Raw genomic sequence first — 17,437 nt, forward strand, 5'->3', positions numbered from 1 at the left:
AGAGATGCCCCATGTCCCAGGGCCCAACCCAGAGATGCCCCATGTCCCAGGGCCCAACCCAGAGATGCCCCATGTCCTAGGGCCCAACCCAGTGATGCCCCATGTCCCAGGGCCCAACCCAGAGATGCCCCATGTCCTAGGGCCCAACCCAGAGATGCCCCATGTCCCAGGGCCCAACCCAGAGATGCCCCATGTCCTAGGGCCCAACCCAGAGATGCCCCATGTCCCAGGGCCCAACCCAGAGATGCCCCATGTCCATGGGCCCAACCCAGAGATGCCCCATGTCCCAGGGCCCAACCCAGAGATGCCCCATGTCCCAGGGCCCAACCCAGAGATGCCCCATGTCCCAGGGCCCAACCCAGAGATGCCCCATGTCCCAGGGCCCAACCCAGAGATGCCCCAGGGCCCAACCCAGAGATGCCCCATGTCCCAGGGCCCAACCCAGAGATGCCCCATGTCCTAGGGCCCAACCCAGAGATGCCCCATGTCCCAGGGCCCAACCCAGAGATGCCCCATGTCCCAGGGCCCAACCCAGAGATGCCCCATGTCCCAGGGCCCAACCCAGAGATGCCCCATGTCCAAGGGCCCAACCCAGAGATGCCCCATGTCCCAGGGCCCAACCCAGAGATGCCCCATGTCCATGGGCCCAACCCAGAGATGCCCCATGTCCCAGGGCCCAACCCAGAGATGCCCCATGTCCTAGGGCCCAACCCAGAGATGCCCCATGTCCCAGGGCCCAACCCAGAGATGCCCCAGGGCCCAACCCAGAGATGCCCCATGTCCCAGGGCCCAACCCAGAGATGCCCCATGTCCTAGGGCCCAACCCAGAGATGCCCCATGTCCCAGGGCCCAACCCAGAGATGCCCCATGTCCCAGGGCCCAACCCAGAGATGCCCCATGTCCCAGGGCCCAACCCAGAGATGCCCCATGTCCAAGGGCCCAACCCAGAGATGCCCCATGTCCCAGGGCCCAACCCAGAGATGCCCCATGTCCCAGGGCCCAACCCAGAGATGCCCCATGTCCCAGGGCCCAACCCAGAGATGCCCCATGTCCCAGGGCCCAACCCAGAGATGCCCCATGTCCCAGGGCCCAACCCAGAGATGCCCCATGTCCTAGGGCCCAACCCAGAGAAGCCCCACATCCCAGGGCCCAACCCAGAGATGCCCCATGTCCCAGGGCCCAACCCAGAGATGCCCCATGTCCTAGGGCCCAACCCAGATATGTCCTGTGTCTCAGGGCCCAACCCAGAGATGCCCCACGTCCCAGGCCCCAACCCAGAGATGCCCCATGTCCTAGGGCCCAACCCAGGGTTTTCCCAGGGACCAACCCAGAGATGTTCCATGTCCCAGGGCCCAACCGAGAGATGCCCAATGTCCTAGGGCCCAAAAAACAGATGTCCTATGTCCCAGGGCCCAACCCAGAGATGCCCCACGTCCCAGGGCCCAACCCAGAGAAGCCCCACATCCCAGGGCCCAACCCAGAGATGTCCCATGTCCTAGGGCCCAACCCAGAGATGCCTTGTGTCCCAGGGCCCAACCGAGAGATGTCCCATGTCCTAGGGCCCAACCCAGAGATGTCCTTCTATGGCCTAGTCCATGCCAGAGATATACACTGTTTCAATATATCTCATATATCCTGCTGCCCAAGTGTATGTCAACTGATGATGTTGTGTTGTTTGTTGGTAGCACAGTTCAGTCACAGTGTCTGACTAATGAACCTCAGCGAGTAGCAGAGCTCAAATTCCCAGAAAAATTGCCTGGTCAGCTGTTCAACGCAGACATCCAGTGCAAGTGGCAGTTTGGTCTCAGTGCCCGAGTATGCACATTTGACTTTGGCAAGGTGAGGGCGTTCTGTTCCTACTGAAATGTCTTTCAAATCTAACACCTTAAGTGATAAGCCTCTGGGCAGCTTGACTGTTTTTCGTCTAATTAAAGCCAACACTTTAATTTTGTTTTCTTCTCAATTTATACATGTATATAGTATATCAACTGAAATTATTAAGCTCAAAACAAATTGTTCTTTTTTAAAAACAGTATTATATCTTTGAAATTAATTATACTACTCCACTTTTGATAGGGTTATTTCTGTCTTTCCATGATGCACAATAATTATTCTCAAGTGTCAAGTGTATAATTAAATGACATCTGATTATCCCTGTCTGAAGTTGAGAAGTATATACTGAATTGACTGTATCATCTACACGATCAATAACTGAATGATTGTACACTCGTTGGGAAGAGTTAACATGTTGCTGGAAATAATATTTTCATTCTCCCACCTGTAAGTATTCAGTCTGAAAAGGTAACATACATTAACCACTCTTTTGCATTTCAGAGAGAGATCTGCAAGAGCCTGTGGTGCTTCAAGGGCGATACCCTGTGTGAGACCAAGTTCCTTCCTGCTGCTGAAGGAACATCATGTGGCTCTGAAAAGGTATGTCTACAAGCCCCAAAAAACATTTTACATAAGCAGTGGAAATTAAGATAATCTTGCCCTGAGGAACTTGTTCCTCATATCAATGTAATTAATATTAAAGTTACAATTCATATATACATAGAGAATCTCACCCTCTTGTCTTTTCATATCAAATACATCAACACGAGTTGATAAAAGTGAAAAAACACCAAGGCTTGACGAGGAGGTTTTCTACTTTTATCAACGAGTGTTGATATAGTTGATATCAAAAGACAAGAGGGTGAGATTTTGTTCATCATCCAACATCATTTTTCCAACTTTTTCAGTTTGTAGACAGTAATAAGCAGTGTCTTCAGTGTAAAAAGTAATGCTTACAGCTTCAGTAGCAGAGCCATTAGTGATGTCATTTGATTGTGACGTCATAGTAACCAATGATGTCACAATGGTCTGCAAAGCATTGTGATCCAATTTCATTGCAGCGATATCTACAGTGTAGATATCGCATGATCTCTCCCAAGCGATATCTCCTGTGGGAGCCAGTTTTGGATGATAAAGTGAAATCTCACTAACTTGACGTCCAAGGAACATTGAAGATATATTGAATTACCTGTATCAGTGTATATAACAAGTGGAAAACTGGTTTTAGACTAATGCACCGATAAGGATTGTCTGCAACAATATGTCAGACTGATTAATAAGGTTCACTTTGTGTTGTAACAAGGATGATGATGACTTAATGAGTCTGTTTACTGGCGAGATGTTGTCCTTGTGTTGAGACATGCCTCTGTTGTGTATCTAGTGGTGCCGCCATGGCAAGTGTGTGAAGTATGGCAATGAAGGGCCGCAGCAGGTTGATGGCGACTGGTCAACATGGAGTGAGTGGACTACATGTACTCGCAGCTGTGGGGGTGGCATCAAGCATCGGTCCAGGCAGTGTAATAATCCTCTGTGAGTAGGTGATGGATCAGGTTTCAGGTGTTGAAAATGCTGATCAGAAGAAGCATGTTTGGATAAAACTGTACACATTCATTTTCTCCCTAAATTGTCCCATTTGCACCAGTTTTTAAATGTTGATTGCCTGAGAATCCATAGTGTTTTATACAAAACTGATATCTGTGTTTTGGATTTGATATATCTATATTCAGATACTATGGACATATGTGTTGTGTCCTGACGAGCAAATGTACTGCAGACTAGAATGGGAAGTGTTGACCATCACTCTTCATTACCTATGTCACAACTACCCTACTACCCAGGCCAAAATGTTCAGTGGTCGCCCTTGCCCCCTTGTCTCCAGTTTGGAGGCAAGAAATGGACTGTGCAAGGGATCTCCCTGCTCTGACTTGGACACTAAGCTACAGCTTCCCTATACCACAATAAGGTGCAAAACACTAATATACAGCTAGCCTTGCCCTCAGGCCCCAGTAGGATGGGAGACACTCACCCACAGCTTGTATCCCCTCAGGCCCCAGTATGGTGGGAGACACTCACCCACAGCTTCTATCCCCCTCAGGCCCCCGTATGGTGGTAAGACACTAACCCACAGCTTCTATCCCCCTCAGGCCCCAGTATGGTGGGAGACACTCACCCACAGCTTGTATCCCCCTCAGGCCCCAGTATGGTGGGAGACACTCACCCACAGCTTCTATCCCCCTCAGGCCCCCGTATGGTGGTAAGACACTAACCACAGCTTCTATCCCCCTCAGGCCCCAGTATGGTGGTAAGACACTAACCCACAGCTTCTATGCCCCTCAGGCCCCAGTATGGTGGGAAGACACTAACCACAGCTTCTATCCCCCTCAGGCCCCAGTATGGTGGTAAGACACTAACCCACAGCGTCTATCCCCCTCAGGCCCCAGTATGGTGGTAAGACACTCACCCACAGCTTCTATCCCCCTCAGGCCGCAGTATGGTGGGAAGACAATAACCCACAGCTTCTATCCCCCTCAGGCCCCAGTATGGTGGTAAGACACTAACCACAGCTTGTATCCCCTTCAGGCCCCAGTATGGTGGTAAGACACTAACCCACAGCTTGTATCCCCCTCAGGCCCCAGTATGGTGGGAAGACACTAACCACAGCTTGTATCCCCCTCAGGCCCCAGTATGGTGGTAAGACACTAACCCACAGCTTCTATCCCCCTCAGGCCCCAGTATGGTGGTAAGACACTCACCCACAGCTTCTATCCCCTTCAGGCCCCAGTATGGTGGTAAGACACTCACCACAGCTTCTATCCTCCTCAGGCCGCAGTATGGTGGGAAGACACTAACCCACAGCTTCTATCCCCCTCAGGCCCCAGTATGGTGGGAAGACACTAACCACAGCGTCTATCCTCCTCAGGCCCCAGTATGGTGGTAAGACACTAACCACAGCTTCTATCCCCCTCAGGCCCCAGTATGGTGGTAAGACACTAACCCACAGCTTCTATCCTCCTCAGGCCCCAGTATGGTGGTAAGACACTAACCCACAGCTTCTATCCCCCTCAGGCCCCAGTATGGTTGTAAGACACTAACCCACAGCTTCTATCCTCCTCAGGCCCCAGTATGGTGGTAAGACACTAACCCACAGCTTCTATCCTCCTCAGGCCCCAGTATGGTGGTAAGACACTAACCACAGCTTCTATCCCCCTCAGGCCGCAGTATGGTGGTAAGACACTAACCACAGCTTCTATCCCCCTCAGGCCGCAGTATGGTGGTAAGACACTAACCCACAGCTTCTATCCCCCTCAGGCCCCAGTATGGTGGTAAGACACTAACCCACAGCTTCTATCCCCCTCAGGCCGCAGTATGGTGGTAAGACACTAACCACAGCTTCTATCCTCCTCAGGCCCCAGTATGGTGGTAAGACACTAACCCACAGCTTCTATCCCCCTCAGGCCCCAGTATGGTGGTAAGACACTAACCCACAGCTTCTATCCCCCTCAGGCCGCAGTATGGTGGTAAGACACTAACCACAGCGTCTATCCTCCTCAGGCCCCAGTATGGTGGTAAGACACTAACCCACAGCTTCTATCCTCCTCAGGCCCCAGTATGGTGGTAAGACACTAACCACAGCGTCTATCCTCCTCAGGCCCCAGTATGGTGGTAAGACACTAACCCACAGCTTCTATCCCCCTCAGGCCCCAGTATGGTGGTAAGACACTAACCCACAGCTTCTATCCCCCTCAGGCCGCAGTATGGTGGTAAGACACTAACCACAGCTTCTATCCTCCTCAGGCCCCAGTATGGTGGTAAGACACTAACCCACAGCTTCTATCCCCCTCAGGCCCCAGTATGGTGGTAAGACACTAACCCACAGCTTCTATCCTCCTCAGGCCCCAGTATGGTGGTAAGACACTAACCACAGCTTCTATCCCCCTCAGGCCCCAGTATGGTGGTAAGACACTAACCACAGCGTCTATCCTCCTCAGGCCCCAGTATGGTGGTAAGACACTAACCACAGCTTCTATCCTCCTCAGGCCCCAGTATGGTGGGAAGACATGTGGTGGTGAGCGGGAGATGTCCAAGATGTGCAGTCTGCAGGCGTGTGGGCGTGGCAGCAAAGACTTCCGCACAGAGCAGTGTGAGGTGTACAACCATGAGTTGTTCCGCGGACACTACTACCAGTGGGTGCCCTACAAGGACGTCAAGAACAGTGAGTTGGATTCCTGTGTGCCTGGAAGGGAGCAGTTCAATGGATGATTAAAAATCTCAATTCTTAAATTTGAGGTGGGAGTGTTCCCACTGTTCAGAGTTACAAGGCAAGACATTGCTCTAATGGTCATACGTTTACTCTGAAAATAAACAACATGAAATTCAATCTTGCTGTTTAAAGAATGTTGGGGGGGAGGGGGGAAAGAATACTGCACCCCCTTCTGGACCCACCTATGGTATGTGGTATATCTGTACACAGTTAATGAGCAATATAGTCAAACTGTGTGTCTGTCTGTACACAGTTGATGACCAGTGCAAGCTCTACTGCCAGGCCAAGGATTACAACTTCTTCTTTGCCATGAGTGATGAGGTGAAGGACGGCACCCCATGCAGCGACGACACCGACGACATCTGTGTCAAGGGCAGCTGCCAGGTCAGTGATGTTCACGTTGTTCATCTGTGTACTGAGCCAACAGAAGATTTCTTATTCGTCAGTATCATTTTGATATCGATATAATGAAATGTACCCACTTGTATTTGGTAATAAGAAAATGGCCATATGCAGTAAAGCCTTATTGTGTGAAATTAATTACCTTAAAATAATTACACATTGTAAACTTATGTTTGTGATATGTTGCCATTGTTGGCTGTTGTAGAATATGTAATTTTATGTTACCTGGTGACCTAAGGAGTCATGTCACTGTGTTTATCATATTTGCAACACTGAAGTTAGATATTGCACATTAACATCACAATGTATAACTTCAGCCGGTAGGTTGTGATCTGGTTGTCAAGTCGCCAGCCAGGTTGGACCGATGTGGTGTGTGCAAGGGAGATAACTCAACTTGTGAACTCATGACTGGATCATTCAAGGAGCAGCCAAAACACAATAGTAAGGATGCCTTTTTTATTCATCAACTACCCAACCAAATAATTTAAGAATTTTCACTGCATAACTTTTGTTCTTGATATTTGTAAATGCTTCAATAAGTGCTCATTGCTGATTGCAAATATATTTTTTTTATCAAAGTTTGCATTTTACCACTGGTTAGTTTTTGTAGAGTTATGAAGGTGTGGATATCAATATGTCCCTTGAAACAAGTGTATTTTGGATAAATATGACCTGAAAACTAGATAATTAGTTGTAGGATGGTGTTGATATTATTAATTGATGTTTGGTGCTTCAACAATTCTATCATTTGTAACGCCCCTGAATTGTTCCCTCAGCCTACTACCCGATCGTGGTTCTCCCTAAAGGGGCCCGGAGCATCAGCATCCAGGAGGAGGAGGTCTCCCCCAACTACCTTTCTCTGAAGAACATCTATGGCCGATACTACCTCAATGGCAAGTGGAAGCTGGACTGGGCTGGGATACACAAGATTGGTGGAACACGCTTCACCTACAAACGACCCTATGACCGCCCAGAAAGTCTCTACAGCCAGGGACCGCTCCAAGAGGATCTGGTGTTGGAGGTTGGTTGTAGGGGAGGGTAGGGGGAATATGTTGCTGGGGGTAGGCTGTAGGGGAGGGTAGGGTGTTCTCTGTGCTGGAGGCAGGCTGTAGCGGAGGGTAGGGTGTTCTCTGTGCTGGAGGCAGGCTGTAGCGGAGGGTAGGGAGAATCAGGTGCTGGAGGTAGGCTGTAGGGGAACGTAGGGTGTTCTCTGTACTGGAGGTAGGCTGTAGGGGAGGGTAGGGTGTTCTCTGTACTGGAGGTAGGTTGTAGGGGAGGGTAGGGTGTTCTCTGTGCTGGAGGTAGGCTGAAGGGGAGGGTAGGGTGTTCTCTGTACTGGAGGTAGGCTGTAGGGGAGGGTAGGGTGTTCTCTGTACTGGAGGTAGGCTGTAGGGGAGGGTAGGGTGTTCTCTGTGCTGGAGGTAGGCTGTAGGGGAGGGTAGGGTAGGGTAGGGTAGGGTGTTCTCTGTGCTGGAGGCAGGCTGTAGGGGAGGGTAGGGTGTTCTCTCTACTGGAGGTAGGTTGTAGGGGAGGGTAGGGTGTTCTCTGTGCTGGAGGTAGGCTGTAGGGGAGGGTAGGGTGTTCTCTGTACTGGATGTAGGTTGTAGGGGAGGGTATGGTAGGGTAGGGTAGGGTGTTCTCTGTGCTGGAGGTAGGTTGTAGGGGAGGGTAGGGTGTCCTCTGTACTGGATGTAGGTTGTAGGGGAGGGTAGGGTAGGGTAGGGTGTTCTCTGTACTGGATGTAGGTTGTAGGGGAGGGTATGGTAGGGTAGGGTAGGGTGTTCTCTGTACTGGATGTAGGTTGTAGGGTAGGGTAGGGTAGGGTGTTCTCTGTACTGGATGTAGGTTGTAGGGGAGGGTATGGTAGGGTAGGGTAGGGTGTTCTCTGTGCTGGAGGCAGGCTGTAGGGGAGGGTAGGGTGTTCTCTGTACTGGAGGTAGGTTGTAGGGGAGGGGAGGGGAGGAAACACCTCATCCTGCTTTTTGATGTCAAGGTGATATGGTTTGCCATCTGTATGTAGAACATTCAGCCCTGGACCCAAGTCACAAGGGAAACTCCACATGAAATAGATATACATAGTCTGAAGTACGAATACATGTAGTAAAATTGATGTTTCATATGTACCTGTAACATGAAGCAAAATTATTATCTGGCTCTTAGGTTTGCATCTGAAGAAGGCACCATAAATGTGATATTACTATTGCTAAACACATGTCACTCATTCTTTTTCATAGTAAAAGGTAAATTCACAACCTTAGGAAGCACATTTTTCATTGCAATATGAATATCCAAAAGCAAACAATAGGTTGTAGCTGGAAAAACAATTTAGAAAAGGAATATTAAGCCTGTCTCCTTATTTCAGATCCTGGTGCAGGGTCAAAACACAGGAGTGCGGTATGAGTACACCATGCCCAAGAAGGTGGCGCGGCCCACCCCAGCACCCCCCTCCCACAACTACACTTGGACCGTGGTGCTGACGTACTGCAACCAGCAGTGTGCAGGAGGTACTGTTATTCAAAACCACAACAGCAGAAACTGCTTCATCAAATGCAGTGACACTAATCCGTGACTGCTTGGTGCCGCATAATAAACCAGTTTGGGTCACTCTTGATCAGTTTACCATCAAAATGTATCGTTGGTACTAAACAGATGTTTACTACCCAGTACCCTCTGTAGGTCTCAAGAGTTGGGTGAAAAAGCCCCGATTGGGAATTGTTATAATGGAGCCCTGGCAAGAAGTAGTTAGACTCACATATAAAACAATCTGGTCATGCATATGCTGAAGTTGAACATATCAGAAGGAATATACTACTCAAAGAAAGTTAAGGACCATCCCATTCTTTCATATTACTATATTTAATGCCATGCCATGATAGATTAACTACAATAATATGCAAGACTTGGGTGGTCCTTAGTTTGTTTTGAGCAGTATATGTGCATAGTCAGAAAGAAATGGGAACATTAGTGGCTTGCAGTGTAACCTTGAAGTTATGGTCAATTTTGGTCATTAAACAATATATCATGTGACTAACCACGGGCCGGGTAGTCCTGTGGATACACAGATCCTAGTCAGTACCCATCCAACCTGAGAACTGAGTTACCCGTCACAGGCCAAAGTTGTATCCAGATTTTCATTGCTGTATCATTTTGTACCCAGACTATATCTATGCGTATCCTGATTTTGGAAATCTCGCTATAATCTATGTCGTAAATGAATCCATGATTGGTTTACGGCATTCAACAACATGGCCACCAGAATTTCCCAAAGAGAACTTTCTATTAAACAATGTAATGTCACTGACTAGTTCATTCGACACAAGATACAATTATTATGGCTTTCTGCACAGGAGACAATATATAGTTTGGCATAGGTCTACTGATGTGTTTAATATCATTTATGTCTATGTGAACAACATTGACCTTGTGTAAAATGTTATCTCCTCTAATGGTGAAAAATCATTTGATGTCGTAACAAAAATCGGGGTAAACTGATCTGAGTACAAAATGATACGGCAATGGAAATCTAGGTTTAACTTGATAGATTGTTTTGAACCCAGGGTACATTTCGATAGTAAACTGATCAAGAATGAGTCTAGCAGCCATAAGAAGAACAAACATATTACACTGAGATTCTTGTGTCCTCTCACATCAACAAGACTATTTTATCTAGCCACACTTACTTAGGTTGAGATGAAAATTACTAAATAAAACATCCAGCTCTGGTTAAACACAGTGCCTTTTTTCTTTTTTCACGTGTACATTTGTTCTAAGGTGAGCAGACTGCATCAGCCAAGTGCAACCGCAATGATCAGGAAGAAGTGAACCCTCGATACTGTGACACTCGGGGGAAACCCCGCACAGGAACCTTCCCCTGCAACACCCAGCCGTGTGCGCCAAGGTACTGTCAGTCTGTTCATGATATTGTCCCCCACAACTCCCAGCTGTGTGCGCCAAGGTACTGTCAGTCTGTTCATGATATTGTCCCCCACAACTCCCAGCTGTGTGCGCCAAGGTACCGTCAGTCTGTTCATGTTATTGTCCCCCACAACTCCCAGCTGTGTGCGCCAAGGTACTGTCAGTCTGTTCATGATATTGTCCCCCACAACTCCCAGCTGTGTGCGCCAAGGTACTGTCAGTCTGTTCATGATATTGTCCCCCACAACTCCCAGCTGTGTGCGCCAAGGTACCGTCAGTCTGTTCATGTTATTGTCCCCCACAACTCCCAGCTGTGTGCGCCAAGGTACTGTCAGTCTGTTCATGTTATTGTCCCCCACAACTCCCAGCCGTGTGCGCCAAGGTACTGTCAGTCTGTTCATGATATTGTCCCCCACAACACCCAGCTGTGTGCGCCAAGGTACTGTCAGTCTGTTCATGATATTGTCCCCCACAACTCCCAGCTGTGTGCGCCAAGGTACTGTCAGTCTGTTCATGATATTGTCCCCCACAACTCCCAGCTGTGTGCGCCAAGGTACCGTCAGTCTGTTCATGTTATTGTCCCCCACAACTCCCAGCTGTGTGCGCCAAGGTACTGTCAGTCTGTTCATGATATTGTCCCCCACAACACCCAGCTGTGTGCGCCAAGGTACTGTCAGTCTGTTCATGATATTGTCCCCCACAACACCCAGCCGTGTGCACCAAGGTACTGTCAGTCTGTTCATGATATTGTCCCCCACAACTCCCAGCTGTGTGCGCCAAGGTACTGTCAGTCTGTTCATGTTATTGTCCCCCACAACTCCCAGCCGTGTGCACCAAGGTACTGTCAGTCTGTTCATGTTATTGTCCCCCACAACTCCCAGCTGTGTGCACCAAGGTACTGTCAGTCTGTTCATGATATTGTCCCCCACAACACCCAGCCGTGTGCACCAAGGTACTGTCAGTCTGTTCATGTTATTGTCCCCCACAACACCCAGCCGTGTGCACCAAGGTACTGTCAGTCTGTTCATGTTATTGTCCCCCACAACACCCAGCCGTGTGCACCAAGGTACTGTCAGTCTGTTCATGATATTGTCCCCCACAACACCCAGCCGTGTGCACCAAGGTACTGTCAGTCTGTTCATGTTATTGTCCCCCACAACACCCAGCCGTGTGCACCAAGGTACTGTCAGTCTGTTCATGTTATTGTCCCCCACAACACCCAGCCGTGTGCACCAAGGTACTGTCAGTCTGTTCATGTTATTGTCCCCCACAACACCCAGCCGTGTGCACCAAGGTACTGTCAGTCTGTTCATGATATTGTCCCCCACAACACCCAGCCGTGTGCACCAAGGTACTGTCAGTCTGTTCATGTTATTGTCCCCCACAACACCCAGCCGTGTGCACCAAGGTACTGTCAGTCTGTTCATGATATTGTCCCCCACAACACCCAGCCGTGTGCACCAAGGTACTGTCAGTCTGTTCATGATATTGTCCCCCACAACACCCAGCCGTGTGCACCAAGGTACTGTCAGTCTGTTCATGTTATTGTCCCCCACAACACCCAGCTGTGTGCGCCAAGGTACTGTCAGTCTGTTCATGATATTGTCCCCCACAACACCCAGCCGTGTGCACCAAGGTACTGTCAGTCTGTTCATGTTATTGTCCCCCACAACTCCCAGCCACGTGCACCAAGGTACTCTTGCTTGTGGTCCTGGAGGGATCATTGTTGTGTAGGTTACCACAGAAATATCCATGGACTCATCCAGCAGATTTAGTTGAACCTGTGTTTGTCAATGTGAGTTGCAATGTGTGATTTTTTCATCATATGCTGAAAGCAAGGATTATTCTTGACGCTGTTTATGATCAATCAGGAACCACTGGTTAGACAGACATAGCTGCTAAAATTTTTGACAGCAGCATAAAACATCATTCACTTACAAAACTGCCAAATCTTGTGGTGTCTCCAGGTTGGAATAGGCGCCCCAACCTATGCTTGTCATGTAGTAATAGTATACTAAATGAATGTGTTGTCCTAGGTGGGAAGACGGCCCATGGGGCAAGTGCAGCAAGAGCTGTGGTGGTGGAGTTCACAAGAGGAAGGTTGTCTGTAAACAGAAGATGTCTGCTACCCTGGACAAGAAGATCAAACCCCGTCTCTGTACTCGGTCCTCTAAACCAGCCCGCAGACAGCGTTGTAATACTCAGGAATGTCCTCCAAAATGGAAGAAGGGCAAGTGGTCCTTTGTAAGTGTATATTCCAACATTGTTTTGCTTTGCAGTATGACGCATTGATCAAAATAGGTTTGAGATAAAAAACATATTGACACATTTGTGTAAAATCCTTGTGGATAATTTTAATCTTAAACACATCCTACCACTTCATTGAGGTTATAGCATGGAAACCAATCTTTAGACTCAAATGTTTCAAATTATTCACACATAGATGTGACCATAACCAGACATGTCTGTCCCCAGTACCCCATGCTTTTCTCTCTGTGGGGATTCAAGGGCAGAATAGGCCCCCAGTACCCAATGCTTATTTCCTGTGGGGAATACAGGGCAAATTGGGTCCCCAGTACCCCATGCTTTTCTCCCTGTGGGGATTCCAGGGCAAAATAGGCCCCCAGTACCCAATGCTTATTTCCTGTGGGGAATACAGGGCAAATTGGGTCCCCAGTACCCTATACGTGAAAGTTTGGTGTAGACTTGCCACTTACATATCACCGTGAAATCGCCACATTGCTGACATTCACTCGCTTGAGTGCTGGCATTAGTTTACTGATGCACCATAGAAGCAGGCATCATGTCAATGAGGTGATCATATTTTGTCCACAGTGTTCAGCGACTTGTGGCATTGGTGTCAAGAAGAGGGAGATAACTTGTCGCAGCAAGACACTACAAGGCCAGGTGCTACTGCCAGACAGTATGTGTCAGCAGAACCCTCGGCCACGGAGCTCCAAAAGGTGTCGTCGTTCTGAATGTCCAGTGGTGCCTCAACTTCAGTGGGCTGTCACGTCATGGGGTCAGGTTAGTTGTCACAGATGTCAGATTCTTTTTTCAATTAGAATTGAGACCAATATGAACCAATATTTGTTCAAATGATTATGATATTTGGGTTTTCTATAATTACACATTGTTTTCTGTACAATTGGTGTAAACAAAAATTGTTTTCTGAAAATCTCACATATCCGTTAAATCAGTCAACATGAGTAGATCTGGACAGTTCTTGTCACAATTATACATGGCTTTTCTCATAATTTGGTATTGAAATAGTTGATCAATGGGGACAGGTCATGTTCATAGTCAACCATATGGGTTAAATTTTTTAACTTATCCTGCATTACTCTTTCATGCATTCACTGCTCACCTTTGACAGTAGTGAAAGCTGTGATTGATCCTGCTTGAAGAAATAAAGATGTTGTTCCGTAGCAGGACCCTCAATCACTAGCTGCCACATCATACATGTATCAACAGGTGCATAGGCCTCCCTTTGTTCAGACGCCTGCGCATGCTTATCAAGCACAATGTCTTAGCGTCTTCGGTGGCTTATGCACCACCTAAGCTTCAGACGAATACATTGACCCAAGCTCGTACGATACCCTAAGCACTGATAGCATCTTCGGTGACTCTTAAGGTCCCATCAATGGATAGGGCAATGCCAGGGATGAGCTTGGGTCTGGGGCCACGTCACGGGACTCATTGTCTCTTGGCAGGACTATCCAGAGCGTCTAAATACCTCCGGTGGTCCAAGAGCCATTTGCCTGTCCACCGTTCTGACTCCTCCAAAGTGTCAACAGCTGAGTCGCTTGACAACCCCTCGGAGTGCAGTACACACTTAGGCCTCAATCAGATGCCAGATTGAATGGCTGGCCGACTCTCAGCGGTAGCACCGTCCCCTGTTTCAGATGTCGACAAGAGGGATACGATCTGGTCGCACCCTACATCCATCCCACCTGACCGGATGTTAAAGGATATGGTCAGAGCGCTGGACAAGGATTTCTCTCAACCCTCTCTCCAGCTTTTAAGGCGCCAAGATTTAGAAGGGATGATTTTCCCATTCACGACGCCATAAAAACAGTTGAATCATGTCCAGAGCCAGTATATGTCCACTCGTTTGTTTGGATAATTGTACCACTATCATGGCTTGGTGACTCAGTTCCAGACCCTAGGGCACGCTATTGGCTTTTACTGTTTGTTTACCCCGACGTAGTCATACTCTCGTTACCTGTCCATGGACAGGATTGGCCGATCAGTTCCCGATCTGCGCAGAAGAATTGCAATTACGGCTGACACGGCATTTAGTCGAGAGTTTTATCGAGTATAGATCTGAAGGTATTCCTGCCTCTATACCATTGGATACAGATGCATTAAGGAGTAATGCAGGATAAGTTAAAAAAATCTAGACATTTTTTATATTTGTATACTTATCCTGCATTACTACGTCTAAGGGTCCACCTGTCACAGACCTGCCTCCCCACTAGAATATCCTCAGTCAATTTACTGGGGCCAACAGTAATATGAAATCATCATATGTCTACCACTTCTGGTATGATGTGGCAGCTAGTGATTGGGGGGTCCAGCTTCGGAACAACATCTTTATTTCTTCAAGCAGGATCAATCACAGCTTTCACTATATTGTCAAAGATGAGCTGTCAATGCATTAAGGAGTAATGCAGGATAAGTATACAAATATAAAAATATCTAGATTTAACTAGTATTAACAGTATCAAAAACTGATCTTGTTGCCAGTGGATAATATAAGAAAATATTCATTGAAATTGACCCTACTTTTTATAATTATATAATTCTCATACAGTGAGTGAGTGAGTGAGTATTGTTTAACGCTGCTTTTAGCCATATTCCAGCAACATCACGGCGGGGGACACCAGGAATGGGCTTCACACATTGTACCCATGTCGGGAATCAAACCCGGGTCTTCGGTGTGACAAGCGAATGCTTTAACCACTTGGCTACCCGACCGCCCTTAATTCTCATACAGGACAGTCCAGAACAGTAGCAGTATCAAGAGTAATAAGGGTGAAGATCACATGACGAAGACTAACTATCAAAAACCAGAAGTATTTTATGTTTCAAGATTGTTATCCCAGAGTCTCTCCTCTTGCAGTGTTCGGTGACGTGCGGTAGCGGCACAAAGCGTCGAGAACTGCGCTGCAGCAAGAGTAATAGGGTCGGGAGGTTCCACACTGTAGACTTCCACCAGTGCCGACACCTTGCCCGCCCCAACATCACCCTGCACAACGACTGTCAGGTGGGGGACTGTGTACGACAATCCTCGCCAGAGTGGCACTCATCGTCATGGTCACAGGTAGGGGCAGATAAATCTGATAATCCATGATTGCCTTTGAGCAATACAGACTGAAACCATGAAAGTCATCAATTTGGGATCTTCTTAAACATACTGGTGGCATGTTTCAGTGCTCGGTGACTTGTGGTAGCGGGGAGGAGACTCGACTGGTGCACTGCATCAACCGCCACCTCAGGAAACTGTCGACCGGATGCGACACTGGCCAGAAACCGTTGGTCAGGAGGCAGTGTCACAAACATCCCTGCCCAACACCAGGTACTGTTTCACTTTTCATATCACATCAGAACCCAGAGCATGACTAAAGAGAATCAGATGCTGAGGCATGGTAACTCAGCTGATTGTGTGCCATTGTGCCTTGATGGAGTGTTTTGTTGCTGTTAATTTAAGTCACGAGTTTGTATGGTCCAGCCTCAATTTATTGACTTTCCACCATGATATGGCTAGAATGTTTCATTAGGTGTGTGTGTGTGTGTGTGTGTGTGTGTGTGTGTGTGTGTGTGTGTGTGTGTGTGTGTGTGTGTGTGTGTGTGTGTGTGTGTGTGTGTGTGTGTGTGTGTGTGTGTGTGTGTGTGTGTGTGTGTGTGTGTGTGTGTGTGTGTGTGTGTGTGTGTGTGTGTGTGTGTGTGTGTGTGTGTGTGTGTGAGTGAGACATATATAGATGCATGTGGTTTCAAATATCATGAAAACATAATTATGATGCATCCAACAAACACCATGATTTACATCATATGCCTTGTTTCAGACCCTGCCTGTCAGGATGAGTTCACATGGTGTTACAGAGTTCCTATACACAAGATCTGTGGGCATGAGTTCTACGGAAGCAAGTGCTGCCACTCCTGTAGAGGGAGCTAGCACACATCGTTATGAAGAACTCTTATGAGAGACTGGTATCAAGGGAGATAACTCACAAGATGCTTAAAGGAAGATTACTCATACCACAGATGTTGAATCTTATACGCTTCACAAATCATTGTTTGAGAATACTCTCAGATTCTGAACAACATCATGTAACTAAACTCAAACTGCCTCAGACGCTCAGCTTTTTGAAACAACATTGATGTTGTCATGAAGTTACACGTGTTCCACAAACCATGAATGTTATAGGATTGTGTCAAGTTACATTTTTGAACTTGAACTTTTTATTGACTCAGGACACTTTAATCTTTGTGACTTTGGCGATCCATTGTCCCATCCATGGACTGGAATCTTTAAGAATATTGCATTTAGCTGTTGGAAGAACGTCACATATTGCAGCCCTTAGCTTCATTTCACAGACGCCTCCGGACACTAAACATGACTTCAAACCTTTACGCTTGTTCATGTGTTGGTGATATCCTGCAAGATTCTCATGAGCATGGCGGCTAGTATCGCCATGTTATTCAACATAATTGTTCATCACTGAATCATACCTAGGATGTCGTCATATACATATATACATGTCCTGTGTGGATGTTAGGATGTGTGGTTGTCACTGACTTGTACATTTTTCCTGATCTCAGTGGATGTTCATGGCATTAGGCTTTGAAAGTTTGGACTGACTGATGACGGTTCGGACCTGTTGGGGAGCTGTTTCCAGATAGATTTGAAGGTGAATGGCCAGGTGTTTTCCCTGTGTGGAAATGGCATTAAAAGGGCTATCCCAGTGCTTGTGACATATTCATCCGAAGGTAACTTGGTATTGATGTATGGGGCATGGGTGG

At 47.6% G+C, this 17,437-nt stretch overlaps 1 protein-coding gene across 1 annotated transcript in view; it reads left to right on the plus strand.

Moving 5' to 3' along the window:
* LOC124142594 (A disintegrin and metalloproteinase with thrombospondin motifs 16-like) overlaps positions 1-17,045 on the plus strand; it is a 92,480-nt gene extending 75,435 nt beyond the window's left edge. The window contains exons 10-23 of the mRNA XM_048397879.1: positions 1,686-1,839; positions 2,335-2,433; positions 3,215-3,363; positions 5,871-6,046; positions 6,348-6,478; positions 6,814-6,937; positions 7,273-7,517; positions 8,859-9,000; positions 10,268-10,394; positions 12,448-12,655; positions 13,247-13,438; positions 15,537-15,737; positions 15,848-15,992; positions 16,480-17,045. Of these exons, the coding sequence (XP_048253836.1) occupies positions 1,686-1,839; positions 2,335-2,433; positions 3,215-3,363; positions 5,871-6,046; positions 6,348-6,478; positions 6,814-6,937; positions 7,273-7,517; positions 8,859-9,000; positions 10,268-10,394; positions 12,448-12,655; positions 13,247-13,438; positions 15,537-15,737; positions 15,848-15,992; positions 16,480-16,589 (2,203 nt within the window). The 3' untranslated portion in view covers positions 16,590-17,045. The remainder of the gene's footprint in view (positions 1-1,685; positions 1,840-2,334; positions 2,434-3,214; positions 3,364-5,870; positions 6,047-6,347; positions 6,479-6,813; positions 6,938-7,272; positions 7,518-8,858; positions 9,001-10,267; positions 10,395-12,447; positions 12,656-13,246; positions 13,439-15,536; positions 15,738-15,847; positions 15,993-16,479) is intronic.
* Positions 17,046-17,437: the final 392 nt, after the last annotated feature.

Source organism: Haliotis rufescens, unplaced genomic scaffold (genome assembly GCF_023055435.1).
Source record: "Haliotis rufescens isolate VD_foot unplaced genomic scaffold, xgHalRufe1.0.p SCAF_17, whole genome shotgun sequence".
Lineage (NCBI taxonomy): Eukaryota > Metazoa > Mollusca > Gastropoda > Lepetellida > Haliotidae > Haliotis > Haliotis rufescens.